A 22,802-nucleotide genomic window follows, 5' to 3' on the forward strand; every position below is an offset into this window, starting at 1 on the left:
AACTATAAAACATATTTAAAAACACCAGTATATTGCTGGCCAAGAGTTTATATTTTATGAAACAAGTGAATAAATATATACATACACGAATATGTGAATGTGTGCACTGTGTGCTTGGAAATGAACACTCTAAATTTTTTAAAAAATATTTATTTTTTAGTTGTAGTTGAACACAATACCTTTATTTATTTACTTTTATGTGGTGCTGAGGATCGAACCCAGGCCTCGCACATGCTAGGTGAGCACTCTACCGCTGAGCTACAACCCCAGTCCCTGAACACTCCAAATTTAAGAATGCCTATTGTGGTTTTTTTTTAAAGATTTTTTAAAAGATGGACACAATATTGGGGCTGGGGATGTGGCTCAAGCGGTAACGCGCTCTCCTGGCATGGCAGGGCGCTGGGTTCAATTCTCAGCACCACATAAAAATAAAATAAAGATGTTGTATCCATTGAATACTAAAAAATAAATAATAAAAATTCTCTCTCCTTCTCTCTCTCTCTTTAAAAAAAAAAGATGGACACAATACCTTTACTTTATTTATTTTATTTATTTTTATGTGGTGCTGAGGATCGAACCCAGTGCCTTTCGGGTGCAAGGCAAGCACTCTACCATTGAGCTATAACCTCAGCCCCATGCCTATTATGTTTTTAAAGAGAAATGAATCATTAGAATAACTTATAAATATTATAACTTTAATAGTGACAAATCCTCTATTCAATAGTCTCCATATGACAGCTGGCCTGAGGACAGCAGCAATACTATTAGTACTTGTGGAATTTGATTCTAAAGCCTCTTATACCAAAGATACTTCAGAGCTGCTAAGATCATTCCTGAATCTTCCACATTACTTAATACAAATGAGCACATTCAGATACCATCACTGAAAATTTAACGCAAGTTTTATCATCGACATAACATACCATATTCAAATTCTTCTCATTAAATCCACACACAAGAAAAAAGATATTTCCACAAAGCTCCTTCAAAATGACATGGGTGCAAACGTGGGTACCCAGCCACTTCAAAACTTCATTCTGGGGAAGAAATTCTTTGTGTCCAAATAGTTCCTACAAAATAAAAAGAAACCCAAGAATATCTTAGCATTTTATCTGGTATGCAAGCTTCCACAACCCAACTCAGAAAGTACAGACACATTGCAATCCTTTCATGTGGTCTCAGGAGCAAAATGGCAACCAGCTGACATTCAAACCAGGGTATTTATGCAAAAAGTTGCCTAGCCAAAATCAGATGTGTTACAGATGTGCATTTAAATTCTCAAAGCGAAACCCAGAGGCACAAGTTAAATAAATTTACAACAGACTTTTACAAAGGTAAAAGGGCTTTGGCCAGTCATCTAAGGCTACCCCCAAATGGGTTTCATTGTCTCTGATGGATCCTTGGTGACCTCTGAGAAATAGTTGAGGCTGTAGTTGATCAGCAATGTCTGCTAGGTATCTGATATGGGCCAAATCCAGTCCACAGCTTGTTGGTTTTTTTAAGATATTTTTATTTTATATATAAAACTATTTTCAGAATGCAACATTAAAAACTATAAAACATATTTAAAAACACCAGTATATTCATTCATTTTTTACTCTCTCAGTATATATATATATATATATAATTTTAATCATTTTAAATGTTCAGTTCAATGGCATTAACTACATTCACATTGCTATACAACTATCATTACTATCCATCTCCAGAATTTTTGAAAAAGTGTTTCCTAGCCTGAAACTCTTTTCCCATTAAACAATTGCTTCCCCTTACACCTTTCCCCAGCATTGCCTGTTTTTATAAGTAAAGTTTTATTGTCACACAAGCACAATGTTTCTTTATGTACTGTTTCTGGCTGCTTTCTCAATACAACAGCAGTGTGGGGTTTACAACAAACACCATACTGCCCACAAAGCCAAATATATTTACTATCTGTCTCTTTGCAAAAGAAGTTTGCCAACCCCTGAGCTATAACCCCAGTCCCATGCCTATTGTGTTTTCAAAGAGAAATGAATTATTAGAATAACTTATAAATATTATAACTTAAATAGTGACAAATCCTCTATTCAACAGTCTCCAAAGGTCACCGAATCTGTACAAATTCCAACAGAACAGTCATGACATTCTCAAGGCAGATCTTCATATACAGAAAACAGGAAATAGGAAAAAGATCTTCCTTATATTGAACTGGAATCTGTCCCCTTTATACTCTTACTCCTGTATGCCAGTTGGAGAAGCTCATAGGAATGGGAAACTCAAATGCCTCCAGAGGCGATTTTAAGGGTTGAATTATGTTTCCCTAGATGTTGGAGTCTTAACGGTCAGTATCTCAGAACGACCTTACTTGGAGAAAGGGTCTTGCTTGATAGAGGAGTCAAGTTAAAATGAGGTCGTTACGGTAGGCCTAAATGCAATATGACTGGTGTTCCTTACAGAAAGGGGCAATCTGGACACAGAGGTAGACATGCACACAGAGAAAATGCCAAATGGAGACAGAAGCAGAAATCAGGATGCTGCTTCTTCAAGCCAAGGAATGCCAACGATGGCCAGCAAATTAACACTAGAGGAGGCCCAAAACAGATTCATCCTCATGGACCTAGCAACAGAGTACAGGCAAAGCATGCCAATACAAGTGAGGGAAACTGTCAATGAAAAATGGCCTGAGAGTTGAAGAGGAGGGAATGTTGAACTGTGGAGCACTTAGGCTCAGCCTCACTGCTACTTGTAACCACTAGTTTTTCTGACTTATCACTAATCCATGGGGGAGTGTGGAGAACAACTTCCTTTTTTCATCCCCTTTAAAAAAAAAAAAAAAAAAAACAGTTATCAAGATTGCTATGTGAATATCTCATAATTTAAATTTATAACATTTTATGGGGCCATATTCAACTCTTCTTCTAGCAAATTTGGTCAAGGATTGACAGCCTATGATCTGTCAAGTTAGTCTTCTATAAGATAACCAATATGTGAAGACAGGTATCAGGTCTTTGTGAATATTCCCCTTCTCCAGACTAACTATGTTGGAATTAACTGGGGTTAACCAGAAGTAAACACCACATATAGAGACTTCACAGTCATGAAGTGTGAAAAGCCATAATTTTTAAAACTCCTGGCTTTAAGTCCCCATAATGGTCACATGCAACAATTGCACATAGTTTTGAAAGTCTCTACTAATCACAAGTTAACAGGGTGATTCATCACTGACCTAAATCATACAAACCCAGCTTTCCTTTTAACTGACAAAGGACCAGGCACTTCAGAAATACAATCTAAATACTACTGTGGCAGACTTCACTGAAAATTATATGCCTACAGGAAGTATATGCAGATAAAGAAAAAAATGTTCCTTTATACATTTGTAGACCTGCTTTATCAATTTGATATCTTTATAATTTATCCTTTATATTTGAAAAAGGATTACTCTAGTTTCATGAAAGCAACATGTATTTTTCAGAACAGCTAATTCATAGGTTTTAGTCAAAGGTTTTTGTATATCTATTCATTCATTTTTTACTCTCTCAGTATAATATAAAGCACTATTGTTTAAAACAGTGGTTATTAGACCATTTAGCTTGCATCAGGAATCATAGAAGGTATTTATAAAAACACTGAACCCTGAGTCCTGCTCCAGATTTTACAAAACACCATCTCCAAGGTGAAATGGGGTTACAAAGGGGAATGAGTTTGTATTTTCACAAAATTACTAAATCATAATCTCCAAAGATTAAATTAAATTAAAAACATATATTCCTATGACACGGCAATTTCATTTCTCCAAATTCACTCTGTGGATGTTCCCAAAAAACAGCAAAAAGATTTGACAATAGCAAATTACATCTACCATGTAAGTCCAGAAAAATAGTTCCCTTTAATCCAAAACATATTATGCAGCAGTTAAAAAGAAAGTGATTTAACATAATAGCTCTCCAAGGGGGGGAACATATTACATGCAGAACAATCTATATAGTTGGATACCATTTACCTTAAAACAGCCATATATCTCTCTTGGCACATCTCTTACGTGTACAACTTTACATGTGAAGTCTATAGGAAAAGGCCTCCAGAGAGGATTTTACTTAATTCTGAGGAAGGCACATGGAGAAGGTTTAGTAATTGAGGAGCTCTTTACATGTAACTTCTGAACTGCTTTTAATGAAAATCAAAGCTTCAACTACCCAAGGCACTAAATGCAAATTTGGTCAGAGGGGCAACATCTCATCTGCATAATCATGATGCAGTGTTAGTATTGGGTTTTGAGATCAGAATATAGCCTGTATTCCCTGTGAAAGTCTTAAATGGCCTGTGAGCTATGTTACAATAGATTTTAAGTAGTCATGTGTCACTTAACAATACGTCCTGAGAACTGTGCCATTGGGCAGTTTTGTTTTTTTGTTTTTTTTTCATTGACACAGTTTTTAATATGACACAAGTTCTTTTTTTTTTAATTTGTTTTAATTGGTTATACATGACAGTACAATGATCTTGACATACCATACATTTGAATCAGATGGGATGTAATTTCTCATTTTTCTGAGTGTACAGGTTGCAGAATCACATTGGTCATACAGTCACGTACATACCCACAGCAATAATAATGTCTATTTTATTCTGCTGTCCTTCCTATCCCCCCCTTCCCATCCCCTCTCCTCCCATCACATCTCTCTACCCAATCTAATGTGACACTTCTTCTTTTTTTTCCCTCACATCCTCATCCCTGAATTCTGTATAACAAAGGAGGTCTCCTTCCCTCTTCCATGCAATTCCCCTTCTCCCTCCCTTTCCCTCCCACCTCTCTTCCCTATCTAGAGGTAATTTTCTTCTCATGCTCTTCCTCCCTACCCCATTTTGAGTCACCTCCCTTATATCAGAGAACACATTCAGCATTTGTTTTTTAGGGATTGGCTAACTTCACTTAGCATAATCTGCTCTAATGCCATCCATTTCCCTGCAAATGCCATGATCTTGTTATTTTTTTAGTGCTGAGTAATATTCCATTGTGTATAAATGCCACATTTTTTTTTATTCATTCATCCATCTAGGTTGGCTCCACAGTTTAGCTATTGTGAATTGTGCTGCTATAAACATTGATGTGGCTGTGTCCCTGTAGTATGCAGTTTTTAGGTCTTTTGAGTATAGTCATCCGGCAGTTTTTGTCACTGCAAAAATGTCATAAAGTGTACCTACCTAGGGCTTGCTAATCTGCTAACCAGGAGCACAGGTGGCTGTAGCACAGTCAATGATATACCTCCCTGGGCTCCCCTTCCTGGGAGGTAGGGGTGAAGGGAGAGAGAAAAGCCCACTTCTCAAATAACAAACACAGAGGAGGGTGGCACAGAAGGCCCCTCCAGTGGCAGCATTCTTCAACTCTGAAGAGGAAATCTGTGGGGGAGGGGGCCCAATTACCTTAAAGAGAACATCTGGCAATTTTCCTAATATGGATAGAGGGCTCTCACAGAAATGAGTTAAGACCACAGGAGCCAATGCAAAAAACACTTTAATCCTTTTGGCCAGTTCAGGGTTCTGTGAAAATGCTATAAAACCTGTTGGAACAAAAGGAAGATAGAAAGTTTACCTTCTGGGACTTCCTTCTCAGGAAAGACAAGAAGGATTCACGTGGCCCATGCAAGCAAGTCTGCCCTCAGGAGGCAAAAAGCCTTCGTGTGTGTAAGGGCTGAATTCCATTAAACTAGAAATACAGCATTTTTAAGTGCTTGTTTCAAATCTCAACCTGGACATGCATGGGAAGAAATCCAAGCTAGAAGAATGGACGATCTTCCCTCTCCCTTTAAACATATGAACTAGAAGACTATTTGTATGGTTCCATCCGCCACCTCCATTCCCCACCACCTCCCGCCATCCCCAATTTACAGTCACATTAAAGACACCAAGGGTGACTCGAAAGGAGCACAAACATCTAGAGTTCCTTAGTTTTAAGATATCTTTTAGCCCTGTCTCAGGTCACCTCTTGCCACTTGGCCCCCAAATGTCACTTTAGAAAATAGCAGGGTACTGGGGCTGGGGATGTGGCTCAAGCGGTAGCGCGCTCGCCTGGCATGCGTGCGGCCCGGGTTCCATCCTCAGCACCACATACAAAGATGTTGTGTCCGCCGAGAACTAAAAAATAAATATTAAAAAATTCTCTCTCTCTAAAAAAAAAAAAGAAAAAGAAAATAGCAGGGCACAGGATATAAGTAAACTAGTCATAAAAGAATAAATAAAACAAAGAATGTGAAGCTCCATTTTTCTGAGAGTGAGATGACTGAACCATATACAGTGACATGTTAAAAGTATTCATACCTTCCAAATAGTAATTCTCCTCCCAGGAGTGTATCCTAAGGAGACCATGTGATGTGAACACAAAGGTATTAGTCACAGTGCACACTAAAAGGGACAATTAAATAAATTATGGGATAGGACCTTAGGCCCTTATTAGGGAAATTAACCTGTCAGAATTATGGGTAATCTGTATCTTCTTTCAACTTTGTAAAATTTTTAATTTTTCTTTATAATAAATCATATTACTTTTACAGTCAGCATAAATAAAAGATGCATATGGCTTTTAAAACTGCTTATTTCTGAAGTATAACCTGTCACCCTTGTAGGTAGTTATATTACTTATTTATTTATTTATTTATCTATCTATTTACATATTTATGCAGTGCTGGGGACTGAGCACAGGGCCTTGCACATGCTAGGGAACCTCTCTATCACTGAGCTAGCCCCCAACCCTTCAATTAACTTTAAAAGTTAGCATATTTTCTTGATTACTTTTTGAAGTCTCTAACTTTAGGAAACTTTCTTTTTCCTCTCCTTTCACATTCTATATTGCTTAACATAATAGGATGTGGCTTGCATTAATTTTTTTTTATTTTAACAGATTAATATACTATATTTGGTGATTTATATTAAAGTCTGAATTTCCATAGAATATTACCCAAATTCCTTGCCCTATTCATGATTTCTGCTTGGCATTAAAAAAAAAAAAAAAAAAGTGCATTTAAACCAACATTACTTTTATATTTATTGTTATTATTATAAATATAACTTATATATTTATTATAAATATAATTGAGATATTTATTATGATATAATAAATAAACATGACAAATATAAATATATTTTTTATATTTATTATAAATATAATTATATTTATTACTTTTATATTTATTATTATATTACTTTTATATTTCATGTTTAAAAACAAACATAAATATATAAATGTAAATGTCTTAAAATAAAGATATATCAATTTCTAATCTTTATTATATACATACCTATTGTGGTGCCTTGAGAATGACCCACATAATACACATTTTCTTGGCCAGTTTTATTCAGAATGAAGTTAATTGAAGCTGGTAGGTCATATTTTGCCATCTCATCGAAACTATAATCCAAAATAGAAATTCTTACATTGAAAAAGTAGACAAAATAGATCAGCACACAAGTAAACATGAAGTTTGAGGAAATATCACAAACTGAATACAGCTAAGTAAACAAGCACTGAGTTCAGGAAACTGACCATCACCAGGACCACAGAGCCCCCTTGGACTCCCCTCCATTAGTGCCTCCAAAGGTTACTATTATCCTAATATTTCACAACACTGCTGGGATTTGTTCATGGCTAAAACACTCGGGGGTCACTCCAGGGGAACTGGGCTAACTGGGCTGCACGAAATAACCACACAAGAGACAGAAATACCTTTTTCTTTGGGGTTGCTGTGACAGGTCCTCTGACCTTAAGGGTCCGCAGAAAGAGAGAGAAAGAGAGAGAGAGAACACATACACACACACACACACACACACACACACACAAGCACTGACCCCTTTTATTGAGGAGAAGCTATTCAAATGAGGCAAGGGGTCAGGTTTCAGGGAGCTGAGTCTATCTTCATGATGTCTGCTGTCAGCAGGTTGACTGACATCTAGGTAGTCCATACCTAAGGGTACAGTAAGATAAGGGGACACACAAAAGGGTGTTTCCATGGAACATTCTATCCTAAACAGGGCAAGGGGTAATATTACAAAGGAACCGGTGAGCATAGCTACACCCATGGGGCTGTAAGAAGGCACACTCCCTTGAACCCAAGAAGGGCGGGGCATCTAGCGGCATTTGCCGCCTGAAGCCTCAATCACCCAGCCAGGGAGTGACTCAGTCATGTACAAGGTTGGTCTCCCACACACAAGTTTGTTGCACCCATTGTAGACTTTTTCTAAAAATGAGATTATGTAGTATTTACTCTTCTGTATCTGGCTTCATCCACATTGGTGCCTAGAGTTTCAGTTATTTAATCTCATCCTATTATGTTAGTATACCACACTCTATTTGTTCAGTCATTCCATTCACTACTGATGACATGCATGCAAGTAGTTTTCAATTTTTCACTATTACAAATAGTATCACAATAAACATATGTATATACACCTTTGGGTAAAAGCTCTCATTCTTATGTTTCATGTCCTTAAGGACGCTCCAGTTTTAGAAATGAGAAGCAAGTCTGAAGATATCCAGAGTGCCAAGTTTCTCTTAACCTGACACAACAAGATAGCCCTGAACCTAAACATGAGGTATGTGTGTGTGCATGCATGTCAGGGATAGATGGACCAACTGCTACCACAGACATAACAATGTGCCAGGCCCCATGGAGGGTTCTTTCCTGGTATGTTCTCCTTAAAGCCCACAATAACTTTATGAGATAGGTATTTATTATCCCAATTTTACAAATAAGGAAGCAGTCATAGAGGGATCTTGCAACATACCCAGTGTCATACAGCAACTAATTAGTAGAGCTGGAAGTAAGAGAGAGAAGAGGAGGATTTCTGAAGACAGGAAACATCTGGGGTATGTGTTTATAGAGAATAGAGAAAGGTTTTGGGGAGACATTTACCCAGCAGTTCCCACACCACCAAGAATGCCAAAATAACTTCAGAATTCCTAAATGAATCAAATTCTTATTTATTTATTTATCTATCTATCTGTTTGTTTGTTTATTTATTTATTTAGGGGGGGCTTGTACTAGAGATTGAACCCCAGGGCACTCAACCACTGAGCCCCATCCCCAGCCCTTTTTTGGTATTTTATTTGGAGTCAGGGTCTCATTGAGTTGTTTAGTACCTTATTTTTGCTGAGGCTGGCTTTGAACTCGAGATCCTCCTGCCTCACCTTCCTGAGCCATGAACTGAATGCTTAACCTAATCATTTACTTATACTTTACCTAACTGCTACTTATTAAATTCCTGGCAAGGTCTAAAACCTTTCAAGAGACATCAGTGTTCCCTCGCATACAATTTCAGAGTGACTCATCTATCAGGCTCTTCTGCTGAGTTTCCTGTGCTTCTTCTATAAGAACCTGAAGGGAAGAGATCCACATCAAAATCAACTCAAACATACCTGAAGGCCCAGAATTCATCCTGAGACGGTGAGAGAGTTTTGTGTTTCCGAGACCAGGTGTTTCCCCTGCTGTTCCCCATCCACACGTCAAAACCAGCATCAGCAAGAATGAAGCCCAGGCTGTTGTCAGCAAGGTTTGTGATCCAATTACTGGCATCTGCCAGCAAGCCATGCTGCAGAAACACAACTGGTTTGGGACCTGAAAGACATTCATTTTTAAGAAGTAGTAGCCCCAACTTCAAAACAAATACCATTCTTTGCCAAACAGGTTACTGCTGAAAGATCTCAAATCAAATAAAGAAAGAAATTAAAACACTGAAGTATTAACGTACTCCTATATAACATTAATAACGATTTAAAAAAAATATATAGGGCTGACAAGGTAGCAGCAAAATGAACTATTTTTCGCAAGTCTGGTAACAAAGCACACTGACTTAATTATCAAAGAAAATTTGAATACATTTTTAAGAACATACAAAATGTTTCTACAGTTTGCTGCAGTAATTATGTTTCTCACAATGATAGCTAACAAAATAAAGCAAGAGAAAAAAATCACACTGGCAACAATGAGATACCACTGTATACCTACTAGAATGGCCAAGATCTGAAAACTCTGATAATACCAATTGCTGGTACAAATGTGGAGGAACAAGAACTCTCATCATTGCTGGTAGAAATGTAAAATGGTACAACCACATGGGAAATGAGTTTGGCAGTGTATTACAAAAACTAAATATAACTTACCATACAATTCTTTTTTAAAAAATATTTTTTAGTTGGATATGGACACAATACCTTTATTTAATTTACTTAATTTTTATGTGGTGCTGAGGATTGAACTGAGTGCCTCACATGTGCTAGGCAAGCTCTCTGCCACTGAGCCACAACCCCAGCCCTTACCTTGCAATTCTGCAGTCATGGTTCTTGGGATTTTACCCAAGGGATTTGAAAACTTATTTCCACACAAAATTCAGCATGTGGATGTTTACAGTAGCTTTATTCATAGTTGCTAAAATTTGAAAGTCACCAAGATGTCTTTCAGTAAGTAGATGCAAATGTGTTGTATATGGACAGTGAAGTCTTAACCAGTCCTAAAAGGAAATGAACTCTGTAATCCCAGTGCCTCCAGAGGCTGAGGCTAGGGATCCTGAATTCAAAGCCAGCCTCAGCAACTCAACAAGGTCATAAGCAATTCTCTAAATAAAATACAAAAAAGGGCTGGGGATGTGGCTCACAAGTGTTGGGGGAGGGAAGTGAGGGATGAATAAGCAGAACAAAGAGAATTGGGGGAACAGTGAAACTCTGAACAATACTATAGTAGTAGATAAATGTCATTATACATTTGTCCAACCCCTTGGAATGTACAACTCCAAGAGAGCACCTAATGTAAACTATGGACTTTGGGTAATAATGATGAAACAATATAGGCTCATCAACTGTAACATATATTCAATTGGGGGATATTCATAAAAAGGCAGGCTATGCATGTATGGGAGCAGGAGGCAATGGGAAGTCTCTGTATATTGCTGTTTATAATAATTTTATTCATAATATCCAAAATTTGGAAGTAACCAAATGTCCTTGGTTATAGCATTCTACTACTTAATTTTGTGGTGAACCTAAAACTTTTCTAAAACTATTAAAAAATCCAATACAAAAAAATCTTTAAGTAAAATGAATAAAAGAGTTAAGTAGGAAAAAAAATCACAGGCATATCAATTCACAAATGTGTGCTCATATGAATTTATTTTCTACTCATTGGTAACTGAGACAGCATAGACTTGGGAGCAAAATAAACCTGACTTCAACCCATTTATGGTGCTGAGACCATTCAGTCACTCCTCATACAAACTTTTTTTCATCACCAACCACGTGCCAGCACTGGGGACACAGCAGAGAAGAAAAGCAGGAGGGGAAAAACATCAACCTCACAGAATTGACTGTAAATTTTAGAATCAAACAAACCTGGGTTCAAATCTGTCCTTTCCCAGTTCTAATATAGTACATTAGGCAAGGTATTTAAACATTCCTTGAAACGTAGGTCATCCCTGCCAACTGAAATGTTAATACGTACCTTCTAGGGAGAATGAGATGTAGATACTATATGAGAAGTTCTTGGCAAAGTGTCTGACACACAGGAAGAGTTCAAATACATCAGTTCATATTGCTAATCTGCTTAACCAGTCTATGTTCCATAAATAATTAACAGGAATAAATGAGGTCATTGTCAAGCACAGGGACTGATACAGAGGTCAAAATTAACAAATGGGAGCTCCCTTTGCTTCTGCTCATCTTTCATAACAGTGAATCACTGGAAATAAGCTAATTGTCAAGCAGTTGAATAATTAATTGCAATCCACATGGTGCAATCATTAAGCCATCAACAATGACAGGGACTGTGATGGCACAGAGAAGCTTATAACAACATTAAAAGAAAAAAAAAAGAGACAAGATACAAAAAAGATACAAAATTACAGACTAACTACAGCTATGCAAAAATAACATAGGTCTATGAGAAGGAGTTTAAAATATCAAGGAAAAATAAGAAGGATGATTCGTCAGGATGACAAGACTGAAAGTGACTTGGAACATTTTTACTTCTGCTCATGTCCTAATATATGTAGTGGTTCCTGGGTGTCTACTGCATATTGGATCCAGGACTTCTTGGGCAGATGCCAAAAACTGTGGACATTTAAGTCCCTTATATACAATAGCACAGGGTACACATATAACCTAACATATATCTTCCTACACACTTTAAATTAGCTCTAGATAACTTATAATACCTAATACAATGTAAATACTTTGTAAATAGTTGTTTCGTTGTATTGTTTAGGGAATAATGAAAAATAACTGTGTTAAGTATAGACACAATCTTTGGTTGGCTGAATCCACGGATGCAAACCCTATAAATATGGAAGGCCAAAAGTATTTGGCAATTAATAAATTGTTTTTAAATGATAGTTCCTTTGATGTAAGGTGGTCTTGGTAGTCAGCTCCAGGAGGCATTGTTCACATCCATGACAACATCAGTGACATGCCCTGGATCTGTGATAGCATAGGGGTGCTACTCCCCCGTGTAGTTAAAATAATAGGACTCCAAACCAACATTCCAAATGACTCCTAAGATTTACTAATCACAAAATTGCAGGCCTCTACACTCTCAGGTCCACACATCTGACATTCTTCCTGGGTGAAGACAATAGAAAGCAAATAAAACAGTTGCTTTATTTATTTCTTTCCCTTTAAACGTCCGTCTTAATGCCACATTAATAAGATGAAGTTTGCTATGAAAGTTCTATCCTCAAAGCACTGTGGTGGACACGGAATCTTATGGGCAGGCTCCGTGCCTTCAGTGAGGAAGACCCAAATCCTCACTGAAGGAAAGAAAGAGAGAGAGAGAGAGAGAGAAGGTATTTTGAAATTACAAACTTCTAAATAAGTGACAATAACAATCACAAAAATTCACTCATCATTAAAGTGCAGTTGGCTCTAGGAGAGCTGGGGCCAGTGATCTCATCATGGTGGCCTAAGCAGCACCAGGGTGGCTAAGAGAAGCAGCACGGTAGTGATTCATCACAGTGCTACTCACTTGATGAGGCCGTGACATGGATGGAAGTGAGGAAGGATTACTTGGGCTCTGAAACTGAATGTGGTTCCACAGGAGGAAGATGACCTGGTGGGTAGGGAAGTTCCTCTCCCCTCTAAGGCAATGACCTTCTCTGCCATGACACTGAGTCCTGATGGACTCCACTTCCATCTAAAACATTTGTGAAAAAACAGCCTGGCCTGGGGAAGAACCCAGAACAAGGAGGAAGGAGGCCAAAGTTGAGGGTGTTAGCATGAATCAGCCCTAGGTTCTCACCAGCCATGAAACCCTATAAGACTTCCTTAACTTCTCTGAAGTATGGGTATTCATGGAAAAGCTCAAGAAATAATAGTCCCTGATAATAAAAATATATAAATGAAGTAAACATCATTAGAACACAAGCATAGTGAGGAAAGATAAGATGAAGTGGAGATATAATCATAATTACAGCAAGGGTCAATCATGTGTTATATGTATTACCTTTAGTTGTATTATCTCAGATAAGTCACTTTATATGCATTATCTCACATAAGTCACCTAACAGCTGAGCTGATATGAGTAGAATAATGGACTCCCAAAGATGGCCACATCCTAATTCCCCAAACATGAGAATATATTCCCTTAGATGGCAAAAGGGATTTTGCAGATACGGTAAGGATCTTGAGATGGGGCTATCTCCATGTATTATCCAGGTAGGCCCAATGTAACCACAAGGGTCCTTATCAAAGGGAGACAGGGCTGGAAGGAAAGAGGGATTGCAAGGTGCAGACTTCTGGCTTTGAAGATGGAGCAAGGGCCTAGGAGCCAAGGAATGCAGGTAGCCTCTGGAAGCTGGAGAAGGCAATGAAAACCCATCTTCCTCTGGAGGCTCTAGAAGAAACAGCACCCTGCCAATACCCTAACCTTTAGAACTGTAGAATAAAACAAACAAACAAAAACAAAAAAAAAAACTGATACCAGGCACAGTGGCATATGGCTGAAGTCCCAGCTACTCAGGAGGGGATTTCAAGTTTGTGACCAGCCTGGCCAATTTAGCAAGAATCTCACAACTTACGGAGACTCTGTCTCAAACTAAAAAAATAAAAAGGGCTGGGAAAGTAGCTCAGTGGTAAAGCACACCAGCATTCAATCTCCACACTGGGGGCAGGGGTGGGGTGGGGACTGTTGTTTTAAGCCACACTGTTAGTGGTAATTTGTTAAAGCAGTCACAGAACTCTAATGTAGTCAGCAACTTGCCCTTATCCTCATTTTTCATATGAGGACTCTGAGGCAAAGTGCAGCTAAGGAAGCTGGCCACAGCCCCAGGGTCAGCAATAGGGGAGCCAGGATACCACAGAAAGCAGCATGGCTCTCGTGCTTGACTTTCACCACTCACTGATAGACTCCTTAGGGAAGGTGAGGCTGGGAGGGATATGATTATTTTCAAGATTAATTTCAAGCATCCTTTTAGCCTTGCTTCCATCTACCTTAGAGTTCTTAAGTTCTAACATTCCCATGTATGGGTTTCAGAGAATCCCCAAACTCCTTTATGAAATTGCTTGCAGTATTTTATGGATATGCATTTATTCAGGGTCTACCCAGTGACTCCTAAACCTGGCTGCTCATCAAACTATCCTGGGGAGCTTGTAAACCATTCAGTTCCCTGAGGTCCATCCCTAAGGTTCTCAAATAAGGCCCAGAATTCTACCTTTCAAGCTGATTTCTTGGGTGTGTCTGAGGAGCTAAGTCTTTGCCTTGCCCCAGGACCATAAGGCTCTCCCCAGCCTGACAGCCAAGGCTTACTGGTTCCCCCACCCCAGAGGGTCAGCCTAGCTCCTTGCTAATTTGAGAGAAGCCTGCATATCTCACAAGAGGGAGCCTTCTTTCTCTGCAAAGGCAAGTTCTAGAAAAAAATGGCAACAAGAACTTTGGATAAGGTATACACACATTCCCACTACTTCATACTGAGTGATACAAAATCAGTATTGTCCCTCATTTTATACTTCCCAGGATGGTCCATACCACTAAGCAATTCAGAAAAGTTTAATACTCAGCAAGATAGACCTTCGGCTCTGGACCAACCCCAAGTCCCTGGGCCACTCTGACAGGTATAGGATATGCCTAGAAGGCATGAGGCTCTTGATTAGTTCTCCAGCACCACAAAAAAAGTGGGGGAAGAATAGACTTTCATTAACCCAAAGTAAGGAGCTACTAAGTCACACAGCTAGTTAAGGTAGTAGAACCAAAATTCAAGCCAAGGGCTGACAGTTTTAATGTACTCATATTAATTAATAAGTTTTAATGTAATCATACTTAACCATGAGGCAATATAGCTTCCCCAGTTTTATTCACCATAATAAACCCACAAATTATTTGGAGCTTAGAGGTAGAGAATCCTTAATCCAAATGTGGCCTAGAGCAATGATACTATGAAGTCTCAATACTTTGTTCTATCCAATCCCAGGAAGGCTGCAAGAGGGTTCATGCACAGATGAGGCCTTGGGTTGGACCAATTAACAAGCAAATTAGTCAGAAAAGACTTCAGCCTCCACGAGCTCATAGTCTATTAGGGAAGACAAAGATTATAGACATTATTGATTGCCTATCTGAGTTTATTGTCTTAACTAATATGAAAGGAACACAGAGAACTCAGAATATGTAGCCCAAGGGCTTGACCTGGTTTGAGCAGCTGGGGAAATCCTCCTGACAAGTGACATTTAGCACTTGGCCAGGAAGAAGAAGAGGGCTGGGGGAGGGAGGAGCATACAGTCTTCTGTTCTACCCTGACCCTCTGCTATTCCAGCCCCAACCTGAGTATATGAGACAAACAGTGCAGCTGACACCGAGGTATATTTCCCCATTAGGCAAAAGATCTGAATTCACGTCCCTATCCAATGCACATCAGAGGCCCTGGTGAGCCTGGGCATGAGCTCAACTCTAGTCACCAAGCTCAGGCACTGATTAATGAACTCACATCTGTTCAATGCCCCTGCAGGCAAGGAATTACACACCAGATAATCAAGGCCTACATGTAGTTTATTAGAGAATTTATTTTTTAAAAAATGGATTCTTTAGGAGGGAAGAGTTTCTGCAAGGAAGGAAAAAATCCAGAAACCATCCAGCATCCTAAAATAAACAAGCAAAGCAAAACACAGGGTGATGGCCTTCCCTTCCAAAAACTTAACTCATAAGCCATGCTGTGGATTTTCATGGATGACTCAAAAAGCTCAATGGACAACCCCTGAAGAGTCTGCATAGGCCATAGTTGAGAGGCCTGTTCCTGCATGCTGCCGTAGTTACTCCAGGTCCTTAGTGTCCAGAATGCCACTTCACCCACTGGGCCATCAGATACATAACTTCTCAGAGACACATGTGCCATTCTGGTGCTTTCTTTGATTGGCTGATTTCCCAATTAGGAAATGAGTAATCCATGTCCCTGTTACTGTTTAATGTATTTTATTTTTAATGCTCCAATTAAAAATAAACAATGCAAGGGTCTAATGGGTTAAGAAATATTCCTTCCTTCATATTCGGTCCTAGCTGAATATTCAACCAGCATTTACTTGTTTTAGCCAAATAAAATACATATTATGACTATCATGGGATCAACTTGCTCAATACTGATTACATAAGGCTTCATTCTCAAATTAAGGAACTCTGAATTTGTAGTCAGACTGGAAGGCAGATTACCCTTTGACCTGAGACAAATCTCTTTTGCCTTTTGAGCCTGGCTGTCTCACTCGACAAAGTGAGGTTGCTGTCCTAGAACACAAAGGTCTAGATACGTTCAGATCTACCAGGGGAGTATGTTAAAACCAGAAGCTCTCTAAATCAGAGCACCCAAGCAGAAATCTGAGATTTTTTTAGTCCAATGACTTTCTAAAATAGGCTGAGCAGATGGAAAATAGAATCACTTCCTCATAAATGATTAATTTCTGAATTTCAGTTCCTTTAAGGAATTAGCAAATAGCAAACAGTGGAAAACAACCCACAAATACTCCAAGTAGCCAACCAAGGACCACCACCACATAGGATGGAGGTGAAAGTTACAGATAATGGCCAGGAAGAATATTAAGAAAGGTGTGTGTCTTCACCACTAGATCCCTGAAGATTGTCACTTAGCAAAAACACATAATTATAGTTGGGTTTTAAGTAACTTCATCCTATAAAGCCATGTAAGATAGATGAGAACAGGGTGAGGATATGCCCACTACCAGAGGAGTCCATAACAGAATTGAAAGATGTTCACCATTTAGCTGAAAACTCATGTGCCACAAAGAATGGGGTCCCAAAAAGTGAATAATGTTTTAACATATCTTGTAATTACTTGTAAATAGTACAGATGTGTAGCATTATTCTGTGGATATTAAAAGCATTCATTTCTTAAATCATACTAAATTTCCACATTTCCATTTTGAAATTCTTTCTTTGCTTTAATATATGGGGACTTGAAAATGGAAGTCACTTGGGCCTCTCTCGGCTTCTGAGCTTATTTAGGGGCGCCCAGTTAAATGGCGACAAGAACTTAAGGTGTGGCAGGAAAAGCAAGAAAATGATGAACTGATGAGATGTAGCATGGGTGGCTCAGAGAGGACCTGACAGCTGCTTGAAGATGGTCATCGAGAATGATTCTGCAGTTTCCAATCTAGGTCTTTGGAAGGGTAATGGTGCTATTAACAGGAAGTCAGAAGTGACATGCAATAGAAGAGTACTGTTTTGGGTCTAAGAAACTTATGGGTTATTTTTGGTTTTGCTTTGTTTTTTGTCTATTTTGCTTTTTAATGAACCAAAGAAACAACACTAGAAACACTGCTCTTGAATAGACATGAAAGACAGTAAGAGCCTCTGCCCCAAGTTTTGTCTTGGGCCAGCAAATCTCAAAAGTACCTATTCAGTTCTTAGGAAGATCAACATTCCTTTAGAGAACTGAGTTCTTCATCACAGATTTCCTTGAAAAGTTCCTTTTGAGTTTAGCTCACAGCAAGCGTGATATCCAAGTCAGTGATCATTTGTTGGGGAGGGGGGACCTCATCAGAAAAGAGAAAGAAGATGGGGATCTAATGCTATGGCCACACTTAGCTTAGAGCACTTTTGGCCTATGTTCCCTATTCTGAAAACCAAAAGTACCCACTTCCCCATCTACCAACACCCCTACCCCCACAAAAAAAGAGTAAAAAAATATAACCCAGAGAACCAGAGGGTGATAACAATTAAATAGGAACTGTGAGATCATCCCAGTCAATCAACTGTTGTTACAGAGGAGGACTCCCAGACACACAGAGGTGAAGCACATGAGCAGTCAGGGGCAGACCCAACTCTGGCACTAAGATCACCTGACACTTCTTCCTTCCTTTCTATCAAGACTCATGTTTGCTTCATTTGTTTTCCAGGGCACCACGCCTTCACCTGCAAGTGTGATACATACACCTTGGGCAGAGTCCTGTGTGGATGGAAAGAAAAGCCAGGAGGTGGACACAGAAAGACAAGAGGAAATACATTCTCTCAGTGTGTTTGACTGAAGTTTCTACACTTTTTAACAATGACTTACGTTATATTTGTCAGATAATTTTAAGAGGGGAAAAATCCATATATATTTTCTTCATGTGGGATATGAATATTAGTATAGGGGATTGTTCTTTAAAAGGAAATAAAAAAGGGATGAAAACCAAGATCATATGCTCACTCTGGCATAAAATTTATGCTTTGTGTGTTCCGAGCAGGGGAAAATAAGAAGCCCCCACTGCAGTTCATCACTGGTTCTTTACCACATTTATAAAAAGAAAGCTTAATACCCTGTAGCAACAAACTCTAAAAATTTTTGAGAGTAAGAAATTGAATTTCAAAAAGAACATTACATTTATTCACGGTCACTTAAGCATTATTAAATACCTTATTCTAGCTAGAATTTATGGGAGGAAAAAATAGGTAAATAATATTAGATTAAGAATAAACAAAGCACATAGAGACACAAAGCTCATGTTAACACAAAAGGCTTTTAAGTTTATTTTAACAATTTGGGAAGAAAATGAGGTAAAGAATGTGCCTCCCCACATAAAACTTCTGTCAAAGAAGAGACAGTTACCTATTTAATCTAAACCCTCATTTCTAAAGAAAATTTTTATAAACAGAAAATGTTAAAGAGATTTCAGAAACATACATAAAAAATTGAGAAATGAGGAATGAGATAGGAGCGAGGTATTTCACTGTGTGTCTTTTTATTCTTTGATTTTTGAACTATGTGAATTCATTCTACTTAATACTCAAAATATTTCATTAAATAAGATGCTTCCTTATAAGACAAAGAAAGGAGACATTTCATTATATCCTCAAAGGACTTTGATCTATGAACCTTTAAGCAAAATATGAAATTAGTTGAGTCATCTTTACTTCTTTAAAAATCATTTTTTATGCCTTAAATAAATATGATACATTTAATACTTTGGCCTAAAACTCACCCAGTTAAATCTGAACTTGGTTACTGACACTAAAGCCAAATTCCAGCAATGTTATTACTTTTAAGAGCTCTTCTATCTTGCTTCAGAAAACACCCATACCTTTGTCAAAATGATTCTTCCTCCCATGAGGGATTCGGTAAAGGCACAGAATATACCCATCTTCTGTCTCAACTAGGTGTTCCTCAGCAGGGAATCCCCAGTAAGTGATGATTTCACTCTGGTAAGAAAAAGGACAAAGGGCATTCTATGGACAGAATCTGAGGCAATCTCCCACATTAACAGGCAAAGGAGAAGACAATATATCAACGACATATCCCAGGCTTTATTTAAGAAATCAATTGTTACCCACATATGAGTCTGCTCACTCTAAAGTCAAAATTCCATCATAAGAGTAAATTCTCATGGCCACAGGTGTTGGGCTCAGCTTCAGTTTCATCGTTCTAGCATGTTCTACACAAAGCTATCTAAATTTCACCATAGCTTTGGGCCTCATTGTTTCCATCCGGATTGCAAGGTACAAATAAATACTCTTTGCCTTTCTTTTATAAATACACCAGCTAACATCTCCTTGTTTTAAGAGTTCTAATCCTAGGAATAAAACAATTAATCCACTTTTATCAATGAACTAAAAAATTACACTAGAGTATCAAGGTGCAGTAGGGGGAAAAAAGCTGAAAAAACAAATAATTTTTAAATAAAAATTTTAACTAAAATTACAATCAAATTCACTTTTCCATAAGGAAAGTTGCAAAGGGCACAGTAGTTTAATGGAATATAGATGAATTAACAGATTAATGTAATAAAAAGTACTTATTATCCTCTCTGCCATAAGTACTTGGAAGAATTTAATTTTATCATTCTTATGGGAAGGAATTTGTTAAAAGAAAGGGAAGTAAAAGAAAAGTATTGGGATAAGAACTTAACTTAACCTTGGGACCCTATTATTATAGGGCCATACTCTCTTGGTTACTATGAATTTTTCTCAGTCTCTAAGGTTACCTGATTCTCCAGTTGGATCACTGCATTTTCTATATTAAAGTTGCTGTTTACTTTAGCCTGTATTTTTCCAATATTTTATGCCAAAATGAGGCTTTTCCAGATTTGATGGTTTCTTAAGATTAAAAACTTTGAAATGCATTAAATAATCAAAGGATTATTTTTGCTTATTTCTTCTAATAAATTTTTTTCAGATACTTTGACTTTTATATTTAAGTATGTTCCCTGAACATTCTATACAATGATCTTTTTTTCAATATATTCTAAAACTAGCACTCAGAAATTATGTTCTTGCAATAGGTGCTGTGAAACTTCCAACAGTCATTAGGTTCATTAACTAAATATCACCTGTTGGAAACAGTCTAGCAAACAGAATCTAAGATTCAGAGAAAAATATAATGAGTTATAAAGACATTACAGTTGTGGTCTCATGTCGTTGTGTTCTCATGACTGGATTTAAGGAAATAACAGTTACCATAAGTTGCATTTAAAAAGTATGTGACTTTGAGAAACTTACTATATTCATGTTTGCTTCAGGATCCACAGCTGCCACCTTCCCTCTGGGCCCCTCAGAATGCAGGATCCCAAGGACGAAACAGGCCACCAACCACAAAAACTGCATTTTCACTCTGTATTTTTAAAAAATTAATTGTTACTTGCCCAAATTTTACTACACAAAAATGTGCTGGTAGATCGAGGTTCTCAGAGAACATTCTGAACCAGGTTTAGGGCAAGTAAAAGATAAATATGAGGCATTTGCCTGTAGCTGTATCTGGAAGGAGAAAGGGCGACGTCTTTTTTACTAAAAAAAAAAAAAAAACACAGGGCTCAGTGGTAGAGCACTTGCCTGGCACGTGTGGCGTGCTGGGTTTGATTTTCAGCACCACATATAAATAAAAAATAAAAATAAAGATCCACTGACAACTAAAAAATATATTTAAAAAAACAAATAAACAACAACAACAAAAAACCCTTCCAGCATGTCATCCCCAGATAACATGTGGCCTTTGGAACCCGGCACAATCACTTGCCTCCTCACCACAAAGTTAAATTGTTCCTAGAGAGAGAGACAGCAGAAGGCAGAACTTAGAAGCAGACAGGATGAGAAAAAGGAGTGCCATGGAAATTCTGGAAACTATTGATTTTCCACCTTTCTCTGTCTGTTTGTGATTTAAATGTTTTTAAGTTTGGTCACCATTAGCTCTTGCCTCCCATTATCTACTCACTTCTGTTCTTGCCCCCAAATTATGTTAGGATTCAAATTTGTCATTCAAGAGAGAAAAAGTGAAAACGAAAGACAAGAGAGTCTTCAGAGAACAAAGGAGTGAGCCAGCTCCTCTTTTTCCTGAAACTCTGCAACCATCAACAAAGCTCATCCTAGTTTCTGACTCAAAATGACAGCATAGCAAAGACTAGGGGATGGTAAAGGTGAAGGGATTGATTCTCTTAAGGATTCCCCAATGGTTAGAGGAAATGTTGGGACTAGGCCCAGACTTCCTACATTTTTAAAAAATAAATACAATCACTTACAAAGACCTACATGCATATGCCCATACAAAAACTTGTACATAAATGTTTACAGCAGCTTTGTGTGTTAGTAGCCCCAAACTAGAAAAACATAAATGTTCCAAATGGATAAACAAATTATGGAATATGAATACTACTTAACAATATAAAGGAATAAATACACAAAAATGTGGCCAAAATAATTATGCTACATAAAAAAGACCCCCAAAAAGAAAGAGAAAGACAGAAAGAAAATAAATATTGTTTGATACCATATATATATAAATTTTGGAAAATAAAATCTAATCTGTACTGAAAGAAAGCAGACCAATACCTGGGGAGAACAGGGGCAGGAGAGAGGGATTTTTACCAAGAGAGTACACAAGGAACATTTTAGATCCCATTTATTGATGGGATCACAGGGAAATGCCTTTGTGAAAACTAAAAACTCTACAATTTAAATATGCCCTGCTATTGTGTGTCAATAATACCTCAAAAGACTTGTGTTTAAATCAAATATTCCACAAGTCTTAAGAAACTGGTTCTTTTTTTTTGTCATTTTTTAGTGCTGCGTAATACTCCATGGTGTATAAATGCCACATTTTTTTTATCCATTCATCTATTGAAGGGCATCTGGGTTGGTTCCACAATCTAGCAATTGTGAATTGTGCTGCTATGAACATCGATGTAGCAGTATCCCTGTAGTACGCTCTTAATGGATGGCACTAGTGCAGATTATGCTTAGTGAAGCTAGCCAATCCCTAAAAAACAAATACCAAATGTCTTTTTTGATATAATGAGAGCAACTAAGAACAGAGCAGGGAGGAAGAGCAGGAAGAAAAGATTAACATTAAACAGATACATGAGGTGGGATGGAAAGGGAGAGAAA

At 37.9% G+C, this 22,802-nt stretch overlaps 1 protein-coding gene across 2 annotated transcripts in view; it reads right to left on the minus strand.

Moving 5' to 3' along the window:
• Lipa (lipase A, lysosomal acid type) overlaps positions 1-21,199 on the minus strand; it is a 30,368-nt gene extending 9,169 nt beyond the window's left edge. Inside the window, exons 1-7 of one of the 2 annotated variants that reach the window (XM_048801724.1) lie at positions 20,925-21,199; positions 19,511-19,628; positions 9,389-9,587; positions 7,275-7,384; positions 6,049-6,114; positions 5,404-5,540; positions 924-1,070 (exon numbers count right to left, since the gene is read on the minus strand). In XM_048801724.1, the coding sequence (XP_048657681.1) occupies positions 924-1,070; positions 5,404-5,540; positions 6,049-6,114; positions 7,275-7,384; positions 9,389-9,587; positions 19,511-19,628; positions 20,925-21,029 (882 nt within the window). In that variant the 5' untranslated portion in view covers positions 21,030-21,199. The remainder of the gene's footprint in view (positions 1-923; positions 1,071-5,403; positions 5,541-6,048; positions 6,115-7,274; positions 7,385-9,388; positions 9,588-19,510; positions 19,629-20,924) is intronic. The other variant, XM_015500096.2, reaches the window with a different exon arrangement.
• Positions 21,200-22,802: the final 1,603 nt, after the last annotated feature.

Source organism: Marmota marmota, unplaced genomic scaffold (assembly GCF_001458135.2).
Source record: "Marmota marmota marmota unplaced genomic scaffold, marMar, whole genome shotgun sequence".
Lineage (NCBI taxonomy): Eukaryota > Metazoa > Chordata > Mammalia > Rodentia > Sciuridae > Marmota > Marmota marmota.